General features: G+C 31.9%; 1 protein-coding gene across 1 annotated transcript in view; it reads left to right on the forward strand.

The window, feature by feature from the left end:
• The first annotated feature begins 9,192 nt into the window (after positions 1 to 9,192).
• LOC134693219 (multifunctional protein CAD-like) overlaps positions 9,193 to 27,802 on the forward strand; it is a 58,773-nt gene continuing 40,163 nt past the window's right edge. Inside the window, exons 1-15 of the mRNA XM_063553960.1 lie at positions 9,193 to 9,297; positions 9,404 to 9,530; positions 11,427 to 11,696; positions 12,652 to 12,710; positions 14,616 to 14,699; positions 15,574 to 15,715; positions 16,198 to 16,369; positions 18,874 to 19,059; positions 19,797 to 19,898; positions 20,549 to 20,699; positions 21,807 to 21,938; positions 22,241 to 22,474; positions 24,544 to 24,765; positions 24,940 to 25,128; positions 25,804 to 26,049. Of these exons, the coding sequence (XP_063410030.1) occupies positions 9,425 to 9,530; positions 11,427 to 11,696; positions 12,652 to 12,710; positions 14,616 to 14,699; positions 15,574 to 15,715; positions 16,198 to 16,369; positions 18,874 to 19,059; positions 19,797 to 19,898; positions 20,549 to 20,699; positions 21,807 to 21,938; positions 22,241 to 22,474; positions 24,544 to 24,765; positions 24,940 to 25,128; positions 25,804 to 26,049 (2,295 nt within the window). The 5' untranslated portion in view covers positions 9,193 to 9,297; positions 9,404 to 9,424. The remainder of the gene's footprint in view (positions 9,298 to 9,403; positions 9,531 to 11,426; positions 11,697 to 12,651; positions 12,711 to 14,615; positions 14,700 to 15,573; positions 15,716 to 16,197; positions 16,370 to 18,873; positions 19,060 to 19,796; positions 19,899 to 20,548; positions 20,700 to 21,806; positions 21,939 to 22,240; positions 22,475 to 24,543; positions 24,766 to 24,939; positions 25,129 to 25,803; positions 26,050 to 27,802) is intronic.

Raw genomic sequence — 27,802 nt, forward strand, 5'->3', positions numbered from 1 at the left:
CTACAGCCACTGAACCATGAAAATGAGTCAATGTTAGATGACACCTGTCAGTTGGACATGTACACCTTACAATGATTGTCAAATGATCTGTATGTTTTTTTATTGAAAACAGGATTTCAACTTTCTCTCTCAATCATTATGAGTAATAGGATAACTATATCTAGTATGTGCGTACATTGCAAAGCCCTAATGCCCGTCATACAGTTTTCACTTGAATTCGACCTCATTTCATTGATCAGTGAACAAGGTAACGTTTTGGTGGTCAAGTCCATATCTCAGATACTAGAAGCAATAGGTCTAGTATATTTGGTGTCATAATGAGAGAGAAATTTGAACTTTTTTCATGTAGTCACTGAAGCATGAAAATGAGGTCAAGGACAATTATCATTTGACAGACATCACTCCGTAACATGAGGCATCTATATACAAAGTATGAATCATCCAAGTCTTCCATCTTGTAAAATATAAGGCTTTAAAGAGGTTTTTGTTAACGCCACCGCCACCGAATCAGTATTTCTAAGTCGAGCTTTCTGCCAAAACGAAGTCGCAGGCTCGACAATAAAAACCCGACCAAAACCGAAACACTTAACACTGAGCAATGAACAGTGAAAATAAGGTCAAGGTCAAATAAAACTTTCGCGACTGACATATAGGTAAAAAAATATTTCCATACACAAAATACAGTTGACAAATTGCATATACTAGAACAAGAGACTAAAGAGACCAATTTAAAGTTTAACTAAACGTTAACTTAACTTTGACCACTGAACCATGAAAATGAGGTCAATTTCAGATGACACCTGCCAGCTAGATATAAAATTGAGAATGGAAATGGGGAATGTGTCAAAGAGACAACAACCCGATCATAGAAATAACAACACCAGAAGTTCACTAACAGATCTTCAATGTAGCGAGAAATTCCCGCACCTGGAGGCGTCCTTCAGCTGGCCCCTAAATAAATATATACTAGTTCAGTGATAATGTACGCCATACTAATTTCAAAATTGTACAAACAGGGCCGTTACTACCTATGAGGAAGGGGAGGCAACTGCCTCCCCGAATGTTCTACACCAAAAGTTTTTTGAAGTAACAAAATGAAATATTGACAATATGTACACGAAGAACTTGAATTTATATTGTAAACAACACAAATTTACAGTTTTAACAGTGTAATATGTCTGTCAGTTTCCGGATTTCAGTAAAAAAAAAAATCGTGTGACCGTCCGTCTGTTATTCAGTATTCGTACGAGAATACATATTAAACTTTGCTTTTCGATAATTTTGAATAAAACTTAACTGTTCACATTTATTTAGGGGCTCAATTAAGCAGAGGAAGTTCCATTTGTACTGTGAATCCACGACCATTACCTTTAATTTCCAGCTGAGATATGCATGCTTTTCTCACAATGTGAGGACGGTTTACTTGAATAATTAGTGCGCCCTCTATCGGGTGCGTCTAAACACTGCTAAGGAGTCCTTAGTGCACTAAGGACTTATAACATGCCACTAAGGACTAGATGGGGTGCTGTTACATGCAATTTCTTTTCATATTATGGTAGAGAATGATATTTAATGCATACATTTCAATTTTTGTAGAAAAATAATCATAGATGAATAAGATATTCAACATTATTTAGACACGTGCCCGTATTTCTTTGATGTGCCGAAAATCAATGAACCGTTTGACACGTGTCATATTACATAACTGATTACACGAGTCATGGTATTTGTTGTGTTTAATGGACAACATTGGTAAAAAAATGAATTGTTGTTGAAATACTATTAATGTGGGTTTTTTTCAGAATGAAGAAGTATTTTTTCTCAAGTGTATTGAAGGTTTTTTAATTTGATGTTCATATATTAATAAATGACAGAATACGGGCGACGACGGACATGCGTTCGAACAGGTATGGAGCCGAAACACATTATTTTGTTTCTTGTGGTGCACTTTTCAAAATTTATTTTCTTATATGGAGAGGTTGAGCAATGTATTACTGGACAACACGTAATCAATAAGATAATAAACGTTTTACTACATGCAACCACCCTTGTGCGTTTGCTATAGTACTTTTTCAAAATTTCATCCTTTTTTTTAATTTACATATGAAGACGTTTGAGCAATCAGAGACGTATATATATGTCTCTGGAGCAATGTATTTGGGGACACAAAAAAATCCATCTGATAAAAAATATTTACTACATGTAACCAAACTTATTTAATGCAAGCTACAAGTAAACAGACGGATTTAGACAGAAATCATGTTTTTGAGCGTATGCTATGGTTCATTTTCAAATTTTATTATCATATGAAGAACACGTTTGAGCAATATATTTCTGGACAAAAACGAGTTCAATACGATATAAATTTTTGCAACCAATATAAAAAATGATGTGGTAGGGTTGGTGATGAGACAACTATTCACAAGAGACAAAATGACACAGAAATTAATATCTTTAAGTTACCCATACGGCCTTCAACAGTGAGTAATTTTTACAAAGCACTCTCAACATTATATCTTTAACTTTAAATTAACAAATGCAGGAAATTATTCGTAAATATGTACTAAACACTGTGGAACATTTTGAAAAACATTTCTCTTTCATATATTAGAAATAAAACCTAATCTGACTAAAATTCGTTAAATGATTATTTTAAACTTCTTTTACTTTTAGAAGGAAAAAACAAATGTCAAACAATTTCAAATTAATAAGTACCGCCTTTGTAAACTGATATCAAACTGGTTGAAAACTAGTGGTTTTGATAAATCACAAGGACGCCACATGATTTTTTTATCAATTCAATCGTTTTTCGTACTAGTACGTAAAAAGCAGCAATAGAAAGTGGACAAATAAAAATCATGATTTATAGTTTTTTTTTTCGGAATTTACTCATGTTTTAGTGAAGCCACTCGTAACGTATCTTTGTCGGAATTATAATAAAAACAAAAAAGTTATAAATATATATATTCATTTGGTCTTCATGTCTCTTATATAAACATTTTACCAAGCTGACCATACTCTTACTTATTAGTTGGCGCACATCAACATTAAAACCTATGTCAAATAACTATGTCGGGAAATAAATGAAACAAAAGCAAAATTATTTGTCCTTTTAATCATTTAATCTTTTAAATAAGAACAACACATTTTATTATGATAATCAAGTATTAATCTTTTCGATACAATTGTCAATTTCTTAAATTAAAGAATATATGATTGTTTAATCAGTTGTTATATTATTTGGCACGTGTCAATCGGTTCATTGATTTTCGGTATATCAAAGAAAAATGGGCACGTGCCTAGAAAATGTTAAATATCTTTTTTATTTATGATTATTTTTCTATAAAATTTGAAATTTATGCATTAAATATCAATCTTTAACAGAATATGCAAAAATAACACGTATAACAGTAGTCCTTCTAGTCCTTAGTGGCATTGTATAGTCCTTAGTGCACTAAGGAGTCCTTAGCAGTGTTTAGACGTACCGCCCTCTATCAGCCAAAGATAAATCGATTGTGACGCAAGATATGAGGGTCAGGAAGGGTCTGTTATGATATCAGGTATGATTCAGGCTGCCTTAATAGGTCTATATATACAACACCAGCTCTTTAATAAGGGCTTTTGACCGAATAAAAAAAAAGAAAGTGGACAGCTGCATTGAAGACCTGTTGGCGACCTTCTGCTGTTGTCTGTTTTATGGTCCGGTTGTTGTCTTTTTGATCGTGACATAACCCCATTTCCATTCTCAATTTTAATTGTTATTTGGATGGGGAGTTGTCTCATTAGCTCTCATAACATATCTTCCTTTATCTATAAATTAATTTGTAATGTAGATGAGTAACGGTATGCATAAAACTACAATTTTAATTTCATCAAATGTTTTTGATAATTATTTATGAAATTGACTTGAAGCTCAAGGAGTGATTCTTATGGTCAAGAAAATAAGTTTGTAAAACGGCATCTGATTGAGAATGAATATAAACTTTGTGTTCTGGTTTAATCACACGGTTTACAAAGAAATGTTTGGTATATATATATATATATATAACTTTACTATAGATAATTTAGCTGATCTGTAACAATAACATCTTCATGCCTTATATATCATGTACTGTAGTACGCCGCTAGATTAAAACTGACGTGGAAAGGTAACATATGGCCACCGAAAGCTCTTTTTTTGAGAGCCCAGGTGGTCGTGTGGTCTAGCGGGACGGCTGCAGTGCAGGCGATTTGGTGTCACGATATCACAGTAGCATGGGTTCGAATCCCGGCGAGGGAAGAACCAAAAATTTGCGAAAGCAAATTTACAGATCTAACATTGTTGGGTTGATGTTTAGACGAGTTGTATATATATATATACTGTTGTAGGGTTGTCACTGACTCAGACGTACTTATGAATATAATTATTTTCTGTGACTGTATCTTACATTAATTTGTAGGATCCTTTACTATAGATAATTTAGCTGATCTGTAACAATAACATCTTCATGCCTTATATATCATGTACTGTAGTACGCCGCTAGATTAAAACTGACGTGGAAAGGTAACATATGGCCACCGAAAGCTCTTTTTTTGAGAGCCCAGGTGGTCGTGTGGTCTAGCGGGACGGCTGCAGTGCAGGCGATTTGGTGTCACGATATCACAGTAGCATGGGTTCGAATCCCGGCGAGGGAAGAACCAAAAATTTGCGAAAGCAAATTTACAGATCTAACATTGTTGGGTTGATGTTTAGACGAGTTGTATATATATATATATATATATATTAATTTATATGCATCCTCAGACCTGAATGTAGTAACAGAAACATACATGTTATGCTATTGTTTCAGAAAAAGGGAGAAGGTTTGGATCCATTAAAACGTTTAATCCCGCTGCAAATGTTTGCACCTGTCCTAAGTCAGGAATCTGATGTACAGTAGTTGCCGTTTGTTTATGTAATATATACGTGTTTCTCGTTTCTCATTTTGTTTATATAGATTAGACCGTTGGTTTTCACGTTTGAATGGTTTTACACTAGTAATTTTGGGGCCCTTTATAGCTTGTTGTTCGGTGTGAGCCAAGGCTCCGTGTTGAAGGCCGTAACCTATAATGGTTTACTCTATAAATTGTTATTCGGATGGAGAGTTATTTCATTGGCACTCACACCACATCTTCCTATATCTATTTCTAATGTTTGTCCGCTCTGGTAGTAATATTATTACTCATCAGATGATTCTTTTCTAGCTGAAATTTAAGCAGATTTTCAAAGATTAACTGATATACCGTGAGGCCGAAAATTTTCCATATTATTTTGTACAAAATGTTTTAGATATCAGTAAGTCTTCTGACGTAAATATTATCAAATTGCCCTCGAAGTGTCAACAATCAAGTAAAAATACCAGTTTAATTGAGTATGTAGTTGATACTTCTTTATTTTTACAACTTGTACATGATTTTGAAATATTAAATTGAATATACTTTTTTTCAGACTCTCTTTTCTATATTTGCCCTCTCTTAAAAAAAACTACATGGTACACGGCCACGTCTAATCTATGTAGTATTTCTATTTGTATCCATCTAATGAGTTAAACCTTTTTCAACTAATTTTTATAGTTCTTTATAATGTTGTAATGTTCACCACTGCTCCAGGTTAGGGGTAGGGTTGGACTCTAGCTAACATGTTTAACCCCGCCACATTATTTAAGTATGTGCCTGTCGGAAGTCAGGAGCCTGTAATTCAGTGGTTGTCGTTTGTTGATGTGTACGTACGGTGGACTATAGTTGTCAATTTCTGTATCATTTGGTCTCTTGTGGAGAGGTGTCTCATTGGCAATTATACCACATGATCTAGGCTATTTATATCCTCCGGAACTCATACTCCACCAGCAGAGGTATCGACTCAGTACTGTAAAAAAAATGAAAACAACACATTATAAATCATTAACAGGAATGGTCAAATGGTGTTAACCATAAAAGTGCCATTTTCTGTATAATTTAAGGGGAGAAAACCTCTTGCGACTAAATTGTACTACTGCTTAATCAATTAAACAAAAATGTTATGTTAGTACAATATATTCGTACTTTAATGACTTATCTTTATTTTCATTATTAAACGTCAGTTTGAGTAATTCAATTTATTTTTCCAACAAAAAGGGGTGTGCCGGCTTCTTAATAATTCATATGAACCAAGGATTTGTATGAACAATATCTAAAAATTGCAGTCTTAATGGGAATATCATTTTAAATGCACAAAGAGATATAACAGAAATTACGGAATTTGGGATATATTTTAATGCAACTGATACTTTAACTTCAAAACTGGGGTTTTTCCCCCATAAAACACAAAACATTGATTATAATGATGATATATATACGGATGTGCCATGATGACCCATTGGTGTCTTGGAAAAAAATCCGGTTACGAAGTGAACAACTTTTAAAAAAAAGTACGGAGCTACTTATCTATATACTTACTTATAATATGTCAATAACTAGTCTATTGATATTATTTACAGATTTATATTTTTATATTTCCATTATTATACCTATTATATGTAAAGTTAGTGCTAGGCTGTTTTAGATAAAAAAAATAAAGGGTGTGTTAGAATCTATATTATAGCAAGCAAAACCGTTTTCGTTATGTAGTTGACATATCAAATACGATAAAAACATTAAGATAAATCTGAAACCATAACAATTCGGTTTTGTACATTTCATGAGCAGAAGATTATATAATTGAGTCAAATACAAACTTATAACCCCATCAAAATATCATACTTTACATAAATTTCAAGAAAAACGACCAAAAACTGACCCAAAAAAAGACTCATTTTTGTGAGAGTTACCTCCCCTTCCAATGAAAATTAATTTAAAATGTTGATTTTGAGTTTTCCTCAAGTTAGATTTTATGGGACTTTTTTCTGTGTATATAAATGGCAAAATGCTATAGGTTAGAACTAAAACATTTTCTGTTGCAATTAGTTTAAAGTTAAATCTTAGTTTGACTGGACTACAACTACTTTTTAAATCCTTTATAATATCAATCTACATTGTATTTTCCATCTTTAAACAGGAAACTGTAAGATTTGGATAATTATGAAAATTTTATTTTTTATACGATAAATATGGTATTTCAAGTTGAGTATGGCCATGCAGTTTGTGCCGGTCATTTTATAGCTTTGATCACGATTTCCAGAAAACTGACATGCAACGACTCTTTTTCTTATTTTTCTTCTACAAGTTAGTCATTTGAATTTACGTTGCACTATGATTGGGAACAACATTCAAATGATAATAAAGTAGTATTTTTCTCACAGGTCAGCCGTACAAGAATATGGACGGATTTGGAATATGACTCATATAGCAGTTTGGATGTCAATCAAATGATTTACCCTTGTTTCACTTACACTGTTTACATTGTTTACTTTCAAATACATAAATGTAAAGCAAAATTATATCCGGGTGAAATTTGATCCCGAGGAAAAAATGTCACAGTTGTTGTTGTTATTTTTTTATCCGGAGGAAATTATTTCCCTGGGATTTTTTTTTCTTTGCCGTGAAATTCTATCTGGGTAGTTAACTTATTGAATAGTTATTAGAAAAAACTTATCCTTTAAAATACTATGAAATACATGTGCATGTAGTAATAGTGTATTTGAAATAAATTGAAATTGTTAGAAAAAAATTCTCATAATTGGAAATAATTTCACAAATTATCCTTGAAAAAATTTCCTGAAATATTCAAGTCAATATCATCCTTTTAAAAAGAAAATTATAATGAAACATAGGGAAGAAAACCAGAAGTAATTTCAAAGATCTTAATTGTGAAAATAATATATCATGATTAAATAAGGTTAGTGAAATACATGTAAAAGTGAGTTGTCTTCAGATCTCAGTACAAATATAAATTTAAAAGTAAGGTAGAAATATATGGTTCCATTACTACTGTTAACAGTAATAAAAGAATTTGATTATGATGATATTTTTAACTATATAAATAGTTTGGTCTGGGGACAGCGATGTAGTTGTTGATTATATGGAAGTCAGATAAATCATAGCATAACAATATATTGGAACAAAAGCATGTTTAACAGCTGGATAGTTTTTACCTGTGAAATGTTATCTGTCTTATTAAATCAAATTGTAGTCATCTTTTTATTAAAATTAATGTATAAAACCTAAGATTCAAGGAAAAATTTCACTATAAAATAGATTCGGAAACATATTTTATTAATATCTTTAAAATATAAATTGCTCATAATTACCTCCCTTTGATAAATTATGCAAATTTGGTCTACCTTTGTGAAACATTTTATAATTATAGTCAGGTATATATTGATTGTGAGTAACTTACATAGTAGTTAATGGGACTCTATTTCACAAGCATCTGTACGGCAAATATATACCAGTACATACTATCCGCACAACACAGATAGATTTTCACTCCTCTGGATAAAATCAACCTGTGAAATACCATGCCTGGAAAAAAATTATCGGGACAAATTATCCTCTGGATAAAATATCACTAAGGACGTCACTAATGTTGTTATAAGTTGTGTACAATCATTTTTGCAAACAAAATATGTCCCCATTTCCATTCTCAATTTTATTAAACTAAATTGACCATGTTGACTTGCAAGTGAATAATTCATTATCGGTGTTTCTCAAGTAGTTTCATATTTTGATCAAATTAAACAATACTGACTGCTAAAAGCGGTTTATTATTCCACTATTTATTTTTCATTGAACAAAAAAAATCATATTTAATTTGTTTATGTATCTCTGACTCTGGTGCCCCTTTATAAGTCTTTCTATAATTATAGATGTAATTGACTGGTCTCTACATACACTAGTTACAACTTTAAGGATGCACTCACTCGTGAGGTGCTCCTTAAAACATACTCTCATCTAAACTAAATGTGCCTATTGTTTTTATCTTATAGTTATAAAAAAAATATATAAAAAATGTAAAAATTAAAACTTAAAATTGTAAATATCATAAATAAATAAAAGTAAAAAAAAATGAAAACTAAAGATCGAAGAAGAAGTATTTCTGAATTATATAAAATTGATTTGATCTATTTTGATTTATATAACTTTCCTTCAATAAAAAATATTTGAATAAATAAATATCAATTCAGAGAACAGCTACATATATATATAAATGTATATGGGTTCTTCTCTGTTCGGGTATTTTTCTGGTTTGTGAACTGGTCTTTGGTTAAACCCCATTGGGAATGGCGGGTCATTAGAGTGCATAAAAGTTGTTGATCTCCACAATAGTTCGCAATTTATCTTTGAAAGAATAAGTTGTAGGAAGTATGCATACTACATTGGTTTAGTAAACAAAATTATCTCTCAGTTTAAATTTAGTTATACGCCTGTCTTTTCTCGATGACTGAGAATACTTCGTTTTATTTTGTAGAAAAACAACAACACGTGGTTTATGGGCTCAGCTGATTCTACAATGAAAGGACGGTTACTTCTCGAGGATGGATTTGAAGTCGAAGGAATCCATTTTGGAGCGAATAAAAGTATCCCAGGAGAAGTTGGTAAGGGAGTTTATCATAAAATTCTTCAATGAAACACCAAAAAAGACGATGCAAGACCTGTCATAAGTGAAGATACTCATGTCTATAGATAGGCTAGGCACAGGCACTTGTTTCTATCCATTGGAAGAACCACTATCATAGTAAATATACGTTGATAGTGGTTCTTCCAATGGATAGAAACAAGTGCCTGTGAGGCTAGGGCCTAAATTAAAATATTGTTTGTTTCCCCAATCCTGACCATACCCGTAGCCAGGGGGGGTTCGGGGGGTTCGGACGAACCCCCCCTTGAAAACAAATAAGCACTGTTAAAGTCAATGTTCTGTTTCGAATTGTGACTGTTAAAGTCGAGTTTGTGAGTCAAACGAACCCCCCTTTGGAAATTCCTGGCTACGGGCCTGCTGACCCTGCCTAGCCAGGTGTGGGTAGGTAGGTAGGGAAATAATTATTTTTTTTCAAATAGCTTTAACATTATCAGACGATCCAGCAAGCCTGAAAATCCAAAATGAAAAAAAATATTTGACTTAGTTTTGACAATAAAAATTTTATGAGTAGCACCAATTTTGCATGGTCGATTGTAGTCCAAATAATTATGACGTCCTGAAAGGCTATTATATTTTTTTTCTTTGACGCCTAAAGAAAAAAAATATAATAGCCTTTCAAGACGTCATAATTATTTGGACTAGGTCGGTTGGGATAGGGGAATTTAAACAAACAATATTTTATTTTAGGCCTAGTCATGATAAATAAGTTTTTTTTAATAGTCACTCTACACATTATATGCTCCTAGATAGAAATCATAACACATGCATAAGTAGCAAGACAATAATAACACACATTTATGGCAATATAACCTTAAGATTATACAATCATCAGATTTTTTATACGACTGCAGACATGATCACACAAATTATTGGTATCACGTCGTCAGAGTTGTCCATAGATGGATGGTTTCTGGATATTTATTTTTATTGTATAAGGAAATAGAAATCAATATAATTTGAACACAATTTTTATAACCACAAAAGGAAGCTTGGTATGGATTTTTGGGGTTATGGTCCCTGATATAAGGTTAAGGAATTAGGGGTCCAAGGGTATTTATATGCGCTGCATATCTTTTTTTCTTTCTAAATTAGATTACATCATTTTTGTACTAAAGGCCATAAGTGCATGTTAATTTTAATGAAAAATTACCATAGCCTCTTTTATGGTTAGTGCAGCTTTATGGAAAAGGGGCAGCTTTTCATACGGGTGAATTCGTGCTTTGAAAAATACATGAAAACTTCATAGAAACAGAACAGTAGTCCAAATGATCATTGATGATAAAGAGGTCTAGAAAGGCTTTTCTTTATTTTTTTTATGCAACACCTTCTTACAACATCATAATGCCAAAGGCTTTATTTGCGTCTGGCCTTTTTGAGAGAGAATTTTTCAAACAAGGCACAATTTTTGGCATAAAATCTTCATTAACCACTTGAAATTTTTGCATAGATTCAAAGTCTTATCAGTTGTGTGTTATTTGGTGCAAAATATTTCCAGAAATACCCAAAAGATATGATTAAACATCTTAAATAAGATACTATACCATTTGATGTGTTCAAAGAACGATCTACCTTGGTTTTACTAATATTCCAAGATTTACGATCTTCAACACTTTAAGAGAATAGGAAATAATAATCTCAGGAAAATTAGACAGACCTAAAATTCTGAATCAGATAAAAGTGGAATTTTTCAAAAATTTGGGTCCAACAAATTTTATTGATGAATAAATAAGATGCCATTCCATTTAAGGTGCTTAAAGATCTACTTTGATTTCAAAATGGTTTGAAATTTCTTTTTTTTCCAGGATATTTAGTAACAATTTTAGCTTACAACTCTATATCTATTTTGTAATTTTAGTATTTCAGACTGGAATGGTTGGTTACCCAGAATCTCTCACTGATCCATCCTACAGTCGACAGATTTTAATCTTGACTTATCCACTGATTGGGAATTATGGGATACCAGCTGATGATTGTGATGAATTTGGACTGAAGAAATGGTTTGAGTCATCAAAGATCCATGTTGCTGCCTTAATTGTAGGAGATTTCTCTGAGCAGTATAGTCATTGGAGTGCTATTAAATCTCTTTCCGATTGGTTGAAAGAGTACAATATCCCAGCATTGTATGGTAGGTTTCAGTTTTGTTAAATATAAGAAGATGTGGTATGATTGCCAATGATACAACTATTCAACAGAGACCAAATGACATAGAAGTTAACAGGTGATTGTGTGACCTTTAACATTGAGCAAGCCCAGAAATGTAGAACACTTCAAACAAGGACAACTAATGACCGGATTCATGTTCTACACAATAAACAAAACAAATACGAGATATAGCAACAATTTCAGGATTGTTGAAAGCATTTTAATTATAATAATATAGTGACAGGTTTGTAGAATAGATTATTTCTGTAATCAACCAATGTACTTTATGGAATTATCTATTTTCTATGAAGAAAGATTGCAACCACCTACACTGATCTATGTGTACCTGCCTGTTATGTTGTCAGCATTCATTGAAGTTTATGTTTAAGTCTTAAAATTTTCTCCTGTGAAAAGAGTTGAGTTGAACATGGAAATACTGTGTGTCAATCCATCTGTCTGTTAAATCTTGTTTTGTAAGTGCTCTCAGGTATACAGTTTTTTGTCGGAATTCTATGATACTTGTATCATCGGTTTATATCAGCAATGTCTTGGATGATCAATTATTATTTAAAAGAATGATACCCCTAGGAAAAATTAATTTTATGGAAAATTGCATCATTAGTGGTCTTGTGTGTACAGTTCTTTCCAGAATTCTATGATACTAAATGTATCATAGGTTTATATAACAAATATCTTGAACAAATTTTAATATCAGTGCAGATAGATAATAGATAGATAAAGAGTTATGCCCCATGAAATATTAATTTCTATTCTCAATGTTATCAAAAATTACTTGGTATTGAAGAAATTCTTTTTATTTAACCATGTTAACTATTTAACATGTCTGATGGTCCTGATTATGTACATGTATAAAATACTTGTTAATGTACAAATAATAAATGAAATAATCAACAGTTTCTTTTCATACATCTTTGCAGGAATAGATACAAGAATGTTGACAAAGAGAATTAGGGAAAAAGGAACTATACTTGGAAAGGTTGGTATTGGGCTATCCACAAAATAATGCATATCAAACTATGAATAGATGAAAGTTATGAATCAAAAATGTTGAATGTTTCATTAAAGCTTGATATAATATCAAATCTTATCTTTTTAATGACACTTATTGCTTAAATTTCTGTTGTACTTTTCTCGCCATTTCAAGACTTAAAAATATCTGTGTTAGATAATCTGAAATAAGTCATATTTAATGGTGTTTAAAGTACTATGAACTAACTAATTTTTGCAACTTACAGAAAAAGAGAAATAACACAAATATAAATCATCTTGAAAACTTAAAACTTAGGTCTTTTTCCTTGTCTAATTAAACCAAATACATGTAGAAATTGCGAAATAAAATTTCTGTGAATTGGGCTAGAAAGTGCTAAATGCTAAATAAATTATCTGTGAGAAAGGAGAAATCAAATATCCGCGAAAATAAGTTGGGTTTTCAGTAATTAATATCAATAGACACAGACCTGCCAACTTTTGAAAATCTCCATGGGGGATTTAGCGCGCGACAAGATTTTTAAGGGTTTCAATTATAGCGACTTTTCTGTGAGCATTGTTTTTTACTCCTAAAATAGTCTAAGTCCTCTTCTTTTTTTTGTATACTAATGATGAGCTTATAGGGCTTGATTTCTTTTATTTGCATGATTCTTGTTCTATTAAATTATAAATTAACTGAAGAATAGAGAAAATGGCATTAAAAATAAAAGATTCAAAGTAGAGACCCCCTCCAAAGACCTTCTCATCTATGAACATTGACTCAAAACACCTAAAACTACATGTCCTAAAGTAAGAAGGATGAAGACCGATTTTGATTTATTCTTACTTATGGTCTTATCAGTATCAATGAGAAAATGGATAACATTTGAGTTATCTTTCTTTGTATTCAGAGGTGCTCTTACCGGTGGAGGCTTATACAGTAACACAGTATACAAAATGGCGTCGATTTTAAATCAACAGACACACGATGTCTGATTTCAAAAATGATTTCAAGATAAACGATGTTTTCTTGAGAGTTCATTACAGTTCTCATCTTTCAATTAATTATGATTTTGCTGTGGAACTACGGCAAATGTTGCAAATTGTGCTTGTATGATGAATTGATTAAAATTGAAAGGCTGTTTGACCAAATTAATTTTGAGATCTGTCACGACCCATTAGGTAATCTGATTACCTACAACCACTAGTTATGACACCTGTTGTGACTGTTGATTAGCGTAGGGTAATTAACTTGTCATAATTTACCCCCAGGTAAAATGATTGATTTTTTAAAATTGATCAGAAAAACTTCAAAATCGGTAAAAAATATTTTTTTTCAGGTATAATTGTTGAAAATCGGGATTTTGACTAATTTTACGATCACGATATCGGGATTCGGGTTGAGGGGTAAAAATCGGGATGATACCGCGAAAATCGGGATAGTTGGCAGGTCTGTAGACAACTTTCGAGTTTGATGCGTTTCCATCAAAAACTCTGGTATTAGTGAACATCATTCGTGCGTTTAGGGACATCGTCACTTCCATTCCAATGTTGAACGAGTGGTTAGAAAATTATAATAATATATTGCAGGATTTATTCGGCAAACTATATTATCATAATTGACAATAAGCACTGCTTTTATTAAGGAATTGTGCTTAGGTACCTACGAAACAAAAATTATTTCTAGTTTATCCTGCACAATGACGATCACTTAGACGCTTGATGAACGTAAATAGTGCAGAGATACAGGCGAGCCCCTCTATCTGGTAAATGATGTCACAAAGGCGTGCCTAATTGACGAGTTTTTTCCAGTGATGGATGAACTCGAAAGTGGTCTATTGTATAGATTTTGCAAGTCACTGCTAATTATATGGGTAATACCATAATGAGAATTATTATACTGTTACTGTTTTAGGTAATAATGGAAGGAGTAGATCCTGAGTCTTTTCCATATGAAGATCCAAACATAATGAACTTAGTACAACAAGTGTCTATAAAGGTAGGTTTTAAAATACATGTGTATTCCGCAGGCTTCAAAAATAGTTTTGTAAAAATTCACTTACTCAGAGTTCGCGAAAACTTAGTTTGACCCGTCGGACATTGGACCGACAAAGCAAAATTATTTGTCAGTCCTACAAAATTTTTGCCAGTCCTAAAAAAATCTGTCAATTTAATCCTAATATAAAATAATAACATATTTTATCCAAATATATCTTTATTATTATTTTTAGTTTTATTTTTCACAGCCACGGACAAATTAATAATGAAGGACACGTTCTGTTCTTCTGATTGTTCTTATAGTCATCTTAACTATCAATTTCATCAACTGAATCATTTTCTCAGTATTTGTTATCTCCATCTAAGATTTCAATCGCCGATTGTTTGCCAAGAACAAATTTAGCAGGCCACGTGTAGATCTGCACTAAGTTTTCCATAGGTTTCAGCTTGTCTATAATAACAGGAATCCAGTACCGGAAATAACCTGCAGGTACATCTGAAGACCGATGTAAACACGTATTGGAATTAGTTGCGATGCAACTAATTACCGATAAAAAGGGAACTACAACGGCCGTTTTTACATCGGTCATCAGGACCGGCACTAGGTTTCAAAATACTGGTCCGAGCCTCATTTTGGCGGTCAGGACCGACAGGACCGACTATTTTCGCAAACTCTGCTTACTATTCCAGATTGAATCCTAGAGCAATATTTATTCTTTTATTCTTGTAATAATTTGAACAATTGATAATTTGTATGTAATTTACGATTCTGTTTTTTGTCAGTAACTTGTCAAAGGTTGGTTGGTGTACAAGATTATCCAAGTTTATGAGGTGTAATAAAGTTTTCTTCCTTAATTATTATCATATCTTTCTAGAAACCAGTGGACTATAATCCTAAAGGTGATGTTAAAATAGTAGCAGTTGATTGTGGTATAAAGTACAATCAGATTCGATGTCTGTGTGAGCGTGGGGCACATGTCACAGTAGTTCCATGGGATTATCCACTCAAAAGCAAAGGTAAGATTTTTCAAGATGTTAACTTATTAGTCCGGAACCAATTTAAGATACAAGAGCTTTAGGATCCTGTTAAGCTTTAGAGAATATTTTGTATTTTTTTGTGAGGTATCAATTAGATAGTGTGTGAAGTTTAAGCTTTCTTCATTACCATTCAAAAAAAAATTATTATACCATTCAAAAATTTTATGAATTTCTTTACCATTTTTCCATTCTTACTGAGAAATGGACTTGGTTTTTTTTTCGCAGCAAACACCTTTACAATGTCATCCACTGTCTAAGGCAAGACACAGGGTTTCCAAAATTCGTTTACAGATTTTTTGAAATAGTTTATTTGTGTAATTGTGCAATTCTTTAGTTATTGGTTTAGGCTGACATTTCAGATTAATATCTTATTTCAGCCCCTATTTGTTTATTCAATTTGTTACAATGATAACTTAAAATATTAACATAGACTTCGGATAATATTTTTTATTTTATTTTAGATTATGATGGTTTATTTCTTAGCAACGGACCGGGTGATCCACAAATGTGTAAACAGACTATACAGAATCTCAATCAGCTGATCAAAGAAGCAGACTACAAGCCCATATTTGGAATATGTCTTGGACATCAACTTTTGTCTTTGGCAATTGGTGCTTCAACATATAAAATGAAGTGTGTATTTGTTTTGGATGATATTTGTTATTCTTGTAAATACATACAACTAAAATTATCAATTGAAAGTAAATGCAAAAGCTTTATTTTTTTGGAAGTTACTATACTAAATTCTGAACTTTATGAATATGAAATAGGGGATTAATTTTATTTTCATTGTTATAAAAATTTAGTTTGACAGCTTCTTTAACAATGTTGTTAAAAAGGGGTCTCATTGGGGGGTTCCGATCCCGGATCCCGCTTAATGTTTTGTCAGATTCCTGTATCCCGCTTACACTATATACGTAAGCAATTCTCATTTTTAGCTCACCGAGCCCGAAGGGCCAAGTGAGCTTTTCCCATCACTTTGAGTCAGTCATCAGTCGTCGTCCTGCGTCTGTCGTCGTCAACTTTTACAGAAATCTTCTCTTGAACCAATTCAAACCAAACTTCATCTGATTGATTCCTAGGGTATTTCGAATAAAGTCTATGTTTTAATTCCCATTTCATCAAAAAACATGGCTGCCATGGCTAAAAATAGAACATAGGGATAAAATGCGGTTTTTGGCTTATAACTCAAAAACCAAAGCATTTAGAGCAAATCAGACATGGGGTTAGATTGTTTATCAGGTCAAGATCTATCTGCTTTGAAATTATCAGATGAATCAGACAACCAATTGTTGGGTTGCTGCCCCTAAATTGGTAATTTTAAGGAAATTTTACTGTTTTGGGTTATTATCTTGAATATTATCATAGATGGAGATAAACTGTAAACAGTAATAATGTTCAGCAAAGTAAGATTTACAAATAAGTCAACATGACCAAAATGGTCAGTTGACCCCTTTAGGAGTTATTGCCCTTTATAGTCAATTTTTAACCATTTTTTCGTAAATCTTAGTTAACTTTTACAAAAATCTTCTACTTTGAAACTACTGGACCAAATTTTACCAAACATAGCCAGAATCATTATTAGGCTATCTTGTTTTAAAACTGTGTTTTGTGACCGGGCAAACCAACCAAGATGGCAGCAACAGCTAAAAATAGAACATAGGGGTAAAATGCAGTTTTTGGCTTATAACTCAAAAACCTAAGCATTTAGAGCAAATTTGACAGTTGTAAAATTGTTAATCTGGTCAAGATCTATATGCCCTGAAATTTTTAGATGAATCGGACAACTCGTTGTTAGGTTGCTGCCCCTAAATTGGTAATTTTAAGGAAATTTGCTGTTTTGGGTTATTATCTTGAATATTATTATAGATAGAGATAAACTGTAAACAGCAATAATGTACAACAATTCAAGACTCAAAAATAAGTCAAAATGACCAAAATGGTTAATTGACCCCCTAAGAAGTTATTGTCCTTTATAATCAATTTTTAACAATTTTCGTAAAATTTGTAAATTTTTACTAACATTTTCCACTGAAACTACACGGACAAGTTAAATGTAAGCAGCAAGAATGTTCAGTAAAGTAAGATGTACAAACACATCACAATCACCTAAACACAATTTTGTCATGAACTGTCTGCTTCCTTTGTTTAATTCACATATACCAAGGTGAGCGACACCGGCTCTTTAGAGCCTCTAGTTTTGTCATTTCCTGGGTCCCACAAGACCTCATTCCTAGTTTTCATGACACAATAACTTGACTTTCACGTGTCACGCTTACAAAAAATCAGCAATCCCGCGTCATGCTTAGATCCAATGAGACCCACTTAAAATGCTATTTTGAATGTGGATGGGTTTTAAGCATGATTCTTGGTGTGTTTAAACTTTAATGCACAAGTGTTTGCTGCTTTCTTTAATAAAGATATAGTAGATATCACTGAGAGTGGTTAGGAAGTAAGCCGTTTCAGAATACCTTAATTATTAGCAATTTCTAATGTTTGATATATATCTTTATCTTTAAACAAGCAAGACATTTTCTGTGTCAACTGTTTATGTTTTGATAAAAATAAAGTCTGTTTGAATTTTTCAAGATGAATTTATTGTACTGAGAAAAATCAAAGGTTACATATATATATTTATTACATTGGTTGCAATGAATTACATTGATTTCCCAGTTAGATAAATCCGATAATTTCACATGTGAAATAAACGTGGTTATTTCACTCTCTGACGTCATACAACAATAGGCGTTGTCAAGACGTCGATAACGTCGAAACAAAACATGCGTAGGAAAACCATATAGTTCCTTACACTTTCTACATTAATTTCATAAAAAAAAAGCAATTTGACAATGTAATAAAAAGTATAACTAATCGCCGTATTTGAATATAAAAAATAAGACAACTTGTGACCGAACGCCGCTATGGATTAAACTCGTGCTGCGCACTCGTTTAATCCATGCGTCGTTCGGTCACGCGTTGTCTCATTTTTTATATTCAAATACGGCGATTAGTTATACTATAAATATATTACATGCTACATCTATTTATAGCATTATAAATCTCAATTTTTTTTTAAAGTGATAGAAATTCAAATTGCACTTTCTAGACTTGTGTTTTACAAATTTATTTTTTTACAGATATGGAAACAGAGGACATAATCAGCCATGTATCTATGACAACACAATCAGATGCTTTATAACAACACAAAATCATGGTTTTGCCGTTGATGTTGCAAATTTACCAAAAGAATGGCAGCCATTGTTTACCAATGCCAATGATAAAACAAATGAAGGTGTTGTCCATACCTCCAAACCTTTTTATAGGTATGTCGTGTTTTAACTTATCATCAATCAATTGAAATATAATCATTCGCTGTATCAATAGAATATTCTTTCTAGTTCAATGCTAGGAAATCACTGTCAGGTAATCACAATGTGCAAGTAAGAAGAACCATACTTCTTTAAAAAAGAACCGAGTTGATCTGAGTTATCTATTTTTGTCATATTAAGTAAACTTTCTTGTCCAAGTGAGTATTCTATGGACTTAACTTTCCTGTGCAATGTTGAAAGGCAAAAATTTCTGTAGCATTCATTGCTATTTAACTGAAACTATAGTGTTATTAACAAAACAGTTTTGAGACAAGTTTTTATTTATAAAGAAAAAGGGGATGGGGAGATAAACCTATGGTCAGTGTAACATGTATATACAGTTGAGAATTATTCATTTCAGTAAAAAAAAAAATGAAAAAAAATATATGTAACAAACAGAAAAACAAGTATGTTATTTCTTTTGATAATATTTTTCTAGTGTCCAGTTTCATCCAGAGCATATGGGTGGACCAAGAGATCTTGAATCCTGTCTATGTTATTTCTTTTGATAATATTTTTGTAGTGTCCAGTTTCATCCAGAACATATGGGTGGACCAAGAGATCTTGAATCCTGTCTATGTTATTTCTTTTGATAATATTTTTCTAGTGTCCAGTTTCATCCAGAACATATGATGTGGACAAAGAGATCTTGAATCCTGTCTATGTCATTTCTTTTGATACTATTTTTGTAGTGTCCAGTTTCATCCAGAACATATGGGTGGACCAAGAGATCTTGAGTCCTTGTTCGATGTGTTTTTGGACCAAGTAAGAGCTCACAAGAAGGGGAACAAAAGGTTGGTTGGTAGACCAATATTAATGAACTATTTATTTATCTGACATACAAGGTATTTTGTCTTCAGTCTGAAAGTGGATATGTTGTACTAAACAATTATTCCATGATATAAAAAAGAAGATGTGGTATGATTGCCAATGAGACAACTATCCACAAAAGACCAAAATGACACAAACATTAACAACTATAGGTCACTGTACGGCCTTCAACAATGAGCAAAGCCCATACCGCATAGTCAGCTATAAAAGGCCCCGATAAGACAATGTAAAACAAATGAACTGATTTGTGATTTGAATAAAGGATGAGGGATATATATCAATATGAATGCAGCTCAACACCAAAACATATATATAAAATGACAGAAAGAGGTCAAAATGTAGTCTGGAAAAAAATTAGACCATTTTCTTAGTTGTATGTTTTCCTGTTTTTTTTAAAAAGATTGACAGAATTTTTGGACTTTCAGCATCTTTTAATACTTTAAAACATTAACTACATTTATTTGAATAAGAGAAAGATATATTAAATATTCCTTTTCGTTGTAAATAGAATATTAGTTTTCCAATTTATAAATGTAAGCAGTCTTCACAGAGGAATTATGTATTTTTTTCAACTGTTTGAATAAGAATATATCTTTATGTTTTATTTTATCAGTTTAACAGTAAAAGACCGACTTAATATGGCCCTACAGACACCTGTACATGTACCTCCTGTGGCTAGTACCAGACCAAAGAAAGTTCTTATCTTAGGCTCTGGTGGGCTATCTATAGGCCAAGCTGGAGAATTTGATTACTCAGGTTCACAGGTAATATATCTAATCTTTGGCTCTGGTGGACTATCTATAGATCAAACTGGAGAATTTGATTACACAGGTTCACAGGTAATATATCTAATCTTAGGCTCTTGTGGACTATCTATAGGCCAAGCTGGAGAATTCGATTACTCAGGTTCACAGGTAATACATCTAATCTTAGGCTCTGGTGGACTATCTATAGGTCAAACTGGAGAATTCGATTACTCGGGTTCACAGGTAATACATCTAATCTTAGGCTCTGGTGGACTATCTATAGGCCAAGCTGGAGAATTAGATTACTCAGGTTCACAGGTAATATATCTAATCTTAGGCTCTGATGGACTATCTATAGGCCAAGCTGGAGAATTTTATTACTCCGGTTCACAGGTAATATATTCTGGTTTCATTGACCATGTAAAGTGGACATAATGGACTAGATGTTTTTAACACTAGGGAATTTTCATGGTAATCTACCCACTGAGAGATTTTTACAATAACCTCTTTAAACACTACTCTCTTGATAAACTTCTTCTAATTTTGGCTGGTAAAAGCAAGGGGATATATAATGTTAGCTATATGTCCTTGGTAGAAGTTTTAAAAGTTCATAGTTCAATCAAGCATTAATTTGACTGTAACCTTAAAGGGATTGCAACAGAAGATTTTCAAGTTTTAATCTTAAACATTTATACCCCAAATAAACACAGAAAAAGGTGCAACAGCATATAACTTGAAAAAGACTAAATAAAACATCACAATTTTAAAATTGCTATGGAGATTTGCATTGAAATGGGAGATAACTCTGAAAAAACAGCAGAAATATTAATAAAAATTGATTCAAAATTAAAACTTTACCACTTCTATTCAGCAGAATGTATTGATTTTTGATATTTTAGCTGTCTTTAGAGTATGACAAACAACTCTATTGGTGTTTTCATATCTGTTATCAACATAGATTTTGTAATTCACTATTTAGTTGACACTTTAAAAAAAAATTGATTAAATTCGCTCTATGTATTTAAAGTTAAGATGTTGATATGATTTTCACAGTTTAGTATTTTATGACCACATGTTTTTTTTAGTCTTGTTATGTTATCAATTTATATATTATTATTTTTTCAGGCAATAAAAGCTTTGAAAGAAGAAAGCATACAGACAGTGTTAATAAATCCAAACATTGCCACAGTGCAGACATCGAAAGGACTGGCAGATAAAATCTACTTTTTACCTATCACACCAGAATATGTCATACAGGTATGTCATTGACATAAATGCTTGAATATTAACCACTGTCAGTTCTTTCACATTGTGTTTGAGTTTTCATACAATAATTTCACCAACAATAAAAGCTTGTAGGGGTTAGGTGTGTAATAATCAACCTTTATTGAATGCTAATTTATGCCTTAAAGTTGAAAGATTATAAGCAGTTGTTTGTCTACAAATTTATTTATATACAGCCAGGAACAGTTACAGACACAATTAACCACCTTTTGCTTTTCATTTATGAGAATAAAAGTTTGGAAGATATTTATAACTTGATAATGTTTTCTGTTCAGGTGATAAAAAGTGAACGTCCTGATGGTGTTTTGTTGACCTTTGGTGGTCAAACAGCATTGAATTGTGGGATAGAATTGACAAAACAAGGCATATTAGAAAAGTATAATGTGAAGGTTTTAGGGACACAAGTGGCATCTATTGAATGGACAGAAGATAGGAAAGTGTTTGCTGAAAAGATGGAAGAAATAAATGAACATGTTGCTCCAAGTGAAGCTGCTTATACAGTTGATCAGGTAAAGCAAAGAAAAAAAGTGATTTTCTGCCTCCAAATCGACAGTAAGTTTGATCCCTGATCTTAAAATCATTGATTGCCTTTCCAAAAAAAATTTCAAGAATAAGTGTTCAAAGCTTTCTTATTAAAGTGTGAAGCATATTCATAGTAGGACTTGTCAAACTATTGAAAATCATGAATGTATCATTACGCATGTTCAAATGACTGGATGCACAAGTGTAAAACGGCACAGAACTTGGAGAAAACATGAAATTTATACATAGAAGTTAGAAGATATGATTGCCAATGAGGAATGATACTAAAGGACATTGAAATTTGGAACTAAAGGTCACTGTATGGCCTTCAACAGAAAGGGAAATCCATACCCCTTAGCATTAGCAAGCTATAAAAGGCCCTGAAATGACAAATGTACAACAATTAAAAAAAGAATGCTAACTGCCTGAATCAACCAACAACTAATACAATATACAGCAACAAACAACAATCATTGAAATACATTCCCTGAATTTGGACAGTCACATAAAGAAGGCAGTTTTAATGTAAAAATAGGGCTAGAAATTCACACAATCATATCCGTGTTCAATGATATCATTCAAAATTTGACCTTCCCCTGATTAGCTGTACTCGTCATTTATATACTTAAGGAGTCTTCTTCATATTCTAGCATATTAATCTATTGCAAATAAAAAATCATAATATCTAATAAAATTTGTAGATTTAGCTATCTAAGTCCTTATATTTGTTTAAAGTATCATTCGTTTATTGTGGAAAATAATTTTAACTTTGATTCAGCTACAATTAAAAATTGCTTGCCGGTTCCTCTCTGTGATTACCATTAGAAAACGCTGGTTCATTTCCCAATCAATCTATCATCAAAGAGAAGATAACTAATTCGATCTACATTCATAGTCTTTTTCAAAAATGATGAACGGTTCTTTATGTTGGTATGTAATCATTTTAAGGGAGCTCGCTTCTCAGTTTCAAAGTAATTAACTTTTCAAAACACTAGTTTATATTGATAAGGAATTAATAAAGGAATCCAAAAAGCAAAAAATATATATAGGTCACCGTGCTTGTTTTCGAGATATGAGCCATTGAAATTTTGACGGGAAAATATTCTCTCTTGACTTTTCATAGCTTTATCATTGACAAGTTGAAGTTCTCAAAAACTGTTAAAAAGTAATAAAAATTTTATAAGACTTTTACAGATGGCTCATCATTATACATGTTTAAGAATTTCAAAAAGAAAAATGGGGGTCACCGGTCAAATTTTTCAAGGCTTTTAAATGGATAAAACCAGAGGATTCCAAAAATCTGACAAAAACTCCAAAACATGACAAGCCAGCTTCCTTAAACGTTTCAAATTTATGAAATTATATTGGTACATCAATGTTTTTGATACACCAATAACAGAAACTGAAATATATTGAATAGATACACTTTGTAATTATTCAAAATTATATCAGAAACGTAAACTTAATTATAAAATAATGAACCTGTTAAGGGGAGAGAATACTCGCATAACTTTTTCGAAATGACACATAATACAACGAAATGTCACTCTTGCATATGAATGGCACATCAATAGAATATTTTAACTGTGCAATCGTCCGCCACCTTCAATAATGATTCTAAATTATAAATATAACCAAAAGTTGTTAATCTATATAGATAGTGAAGACTAATGAAAGCTTCCTCAGAAAAATGCTCGAGCCACTTGACTTTCAAAGCTCAAAAATAACGTTTTTACACAATATTTGAATAAAGTAGTTAAAGTTTATTCGCTTCTCAAAGTGGAAGACGCAATAAAAATCGTATGCTTGCACCTTCCTACAGAAATACGGATTTAATTAAGTCCTGAACATTTCGACATTTCATCGTATATTTATAACAAAACCGGTTTTAACCAAATCACAAGTATGTGTTAAGATCAGACTAAATACCTATTTCCCGATATGGTCAGGTAAAATTGCTACATATTCTTGTTTCTTTTTCCCTATCAGTTATGTGAACCAAGACAAAACATTGTAAAGTTTCTCTTTTAGTCAAAATAATTTGTCTTTTTAATAGGCAGTGCAAGCAGCTGAAAACCTAGGATATCCTCTATTGATTAGAGCAGCATTTGCCTTAGGTGGACTGGGTTCCGGTTTTGCTGACAACAAGGAGGAGTTGATATCCTTAGTGACCTCAGCCTTTGCTCATACAAGTCAAGTTCTGATAGACAAATCCTTAAAAGGATGGAAGGAAGTAGAGTATGAAGTGATCAGAGATGCCTTTGACAATTGTATCACTGTGAGTACAATAGCATTGAATTTGCAACTCTTATTTCAATAAGATATTATCTAAATTGTGCAAATTTGTTAAAAAAACAAGGTTTCAAGCAAATATTAGTGAATTTCTCTATATGAAAAAATCCTTATTTTATATTATGAAACCTTTGAGATAATTTCTATTTTTATTCTGCAGGTCTGCAACATGGAAAATGTAGATCCATTAGGAATCCATACGGGTGAATCAATAGTGGTAGCTCCAAGTCAGACACTTACCAACACAGAATATAACATGTTGAGGACTACTGCCATTAAAGTCATCCGGCATCTGGGCATCGTTGGAGAGTGTAATATACAGTACGCTCTCAATCCTGAATCTCATGAGGTAATTATAAAAATAAGAAGATGAGGTATGATTGCAAAATTACCATGAGCAAAACCCATACCAGATGATCAGCTATAAAAAGCCTTGACATCACAAAAGTAAAACCATATATAAATGTGAACCCTAGATGAGAACTTTCTATACTCTTAATATATGTATGTCATGTTGACAAAGTTTAAATGTGAAAAGGTTGAAATGGACCTTTTAAGGTAGATAGAGTGTTGTCCAACAATTGCAATAAACTATCTTAAGAAAATAATCTGTTTAGGTCTTTGATAAAGTCTGCAAATTTTGTGAGAGAATTGAAATTGTAAGACTTTTTATTCAAATGAAGATGACGGCTTTATCATTTTCCCCCAGCTAAGTTGTTCAAGGGGATATAACTAACTTTTCAAAGGATATTTACTAAATTTGCATCTTTTTCTTTAACACAAGAACACAGGTTCCCTTGTCACCAATTTGTTTTCTAAATTTTTCAAAGAGAGCCTAAAAGAGCTTTCTTAACATATTTTATTGAAAAATTCTAGTTTTTAGCTTTCATTCTTCACACAAAGTTGATTTTTCCAATTATATGTTAGTTCAATTCTGCAAAAAAATTATCAAAGAAAAGGACTACTCTTGTTTCTGTAATAATTAAAAGAAAAATAGTTGTAAACAGAGTTTGTATAATTTCAGTACTACATAATAGAAGTGAATGCCAGATTATCACGAAGCTCAGCTTTAGCCAGCAAGGCAACAGGATATCCACTGGCTTATATAGCAGCTAAACTATCTCTTGGTATACCACTTCCTGAACTCAGAAACTCTGTCACTAATTCAGAGAAGACACCAACCACAGCTTGTTTTGAACCTAGTTTGGATTACTGTGTTGTTAAAATTCCGCGTTGGGACCTGAAGAAGTTCTCGAGGGTTTCTACCAAGGTGAGTATTACTGGGAACCAAATAGAAGCAATTAAAAATATGACAAATTTCTATACACAAGCTTAAGTGGTTAATTCTGTTGTATATTTTACCTACATTGTATAGACATTTTCATAGTGGTTTTCTTTACACAAAACAGTGTATTCAAATATGAATTAGACCAAATATTATACAGTTGTAGTTCCACATTTTTGTTTAATTGAGAGTGTGATTTATTGAAGGAAAATTTTTTAGTGACTATTATACAGTAAAGACATGTCTTCGATACTACAAAACAAAAGTACCTTCCCTTACCAAACATGTTTAAATCTAGACTTTTGCATTAGACTCCCATGTTTGAACATTTTATAGTGTAGAGAAACATTTAATACATTTGTCAAGTAATATGAAAATATTGTTATGGTTAGAATGAAATAATAAATAGACAGTTTTCACTGATATTATTATAGGTGTCAAAGATCATGAATAGAATTAAAAGTAATCAAAATTTGTGTTGAGTGATGTGTTCAGGATGTTTCTTTGACCATGCAAGATGGATATTTGATTTCTGAGTATATGTTTAATACTTTTTACACTTTATTCTTTAAATAATTTTGCAGCTATGTTCAGATGAAATTTATTTAGGGATTGTAGATAAAAATTGAAAGTAGACAATACAGTGACTTCCGTTCTGTTCTGCTAATGTTCTGAATAAAGTGCTGGATAATTTTATGAAAATTATAAAAAAAAAGTTACACATTCTTTATAAACTCTTGCATGGCTCAAGTCCATTTAAAGACAAGAAAAACACTGATTTTGTCTTTCACAACTGTTTTCTCTTTGTGTGTACAAGTTGCTTGATTTGTGCTAGTTTTGGGAAATGCATGCACTTCCACATTTTAAAAGTCATTAAAAGCAAGAGTGTGCAATGGTTTAAATGTTTTGAAAAATCAAGCTTCAGGTGTATAGATTTTACTTTATACAATGCAGACTTTTGAAGTTTTTCTTAGGATAATTGGTCAAGGATGCTTTAAAGATGCTTTATTTATAACATTACTGTAAATCAGACAAAATGGCAAGTGAAAAATTTCAATTCTTTATAATAAATAGAACATTTTGAATATAAAATAATGACTTAAATAAAATTTTGAATTATTCTTAAAGAAAGGAAATAAAACCTAGATGTTTTAATTTAACATATATATGGACCATAATTTGGTATTCGGCCTTTGGTTTCTTTTTGTATCCTTTTTTATAAGTTCTAAAATTTTAACTTTTATTTTGTGGGTTGTGTTGGTGTTAGAATAGTATGGATGGAACAATTTAGTTTTTCGAGAAAAAATTAATACATTTTGATTCACCGTTTACGTGACATGAAACCAAACAGGAAACCAATCTTTATTTTCTTTATTTTGCACAATATAATTCAAAAGGCATAAATAAACACCATTACTAGTGTTACTTGCTTCATGTTAATATAAAAAATCTATTTTCAATGTTATATTAAAGTTTTTTTTAAACCTGACAGGAAACCATAAGAAACCGAAAGCATTTTTTTAGTTTTATTTTATTGCAAAATCTGCTTAAAATAATCTGAACAGTATACTTTTTCTTAAAATCCATCTAAAATGTAACAGTATTATAAAACTCCTAAATATGTGCTTGTTTTGAAATCAATTAGTACAATTTATTCAGAATTTTCCATATCTTCTTCATTGATACAGGATACCATAATCGTTGTATCTTGATGTTTAAGCCAAAAAAATGTATTTAT

Source organism: Mytilus trossulus, chromosome 12, assembly GCF_036588685.1.
Source record: "Mytilus trossulus isolate FHL-02 chromosome 12, PNRI_Mtr1.1.1.hap1, whole genome shotgun sequence".
In the NCBI taxonomy this organism is placed as follows: Eukaryota; Metazoa; Mollusca; class Bivalvia; order Mytilida; family Mytilidae; genus Mytilus; species Mytilus trossulus.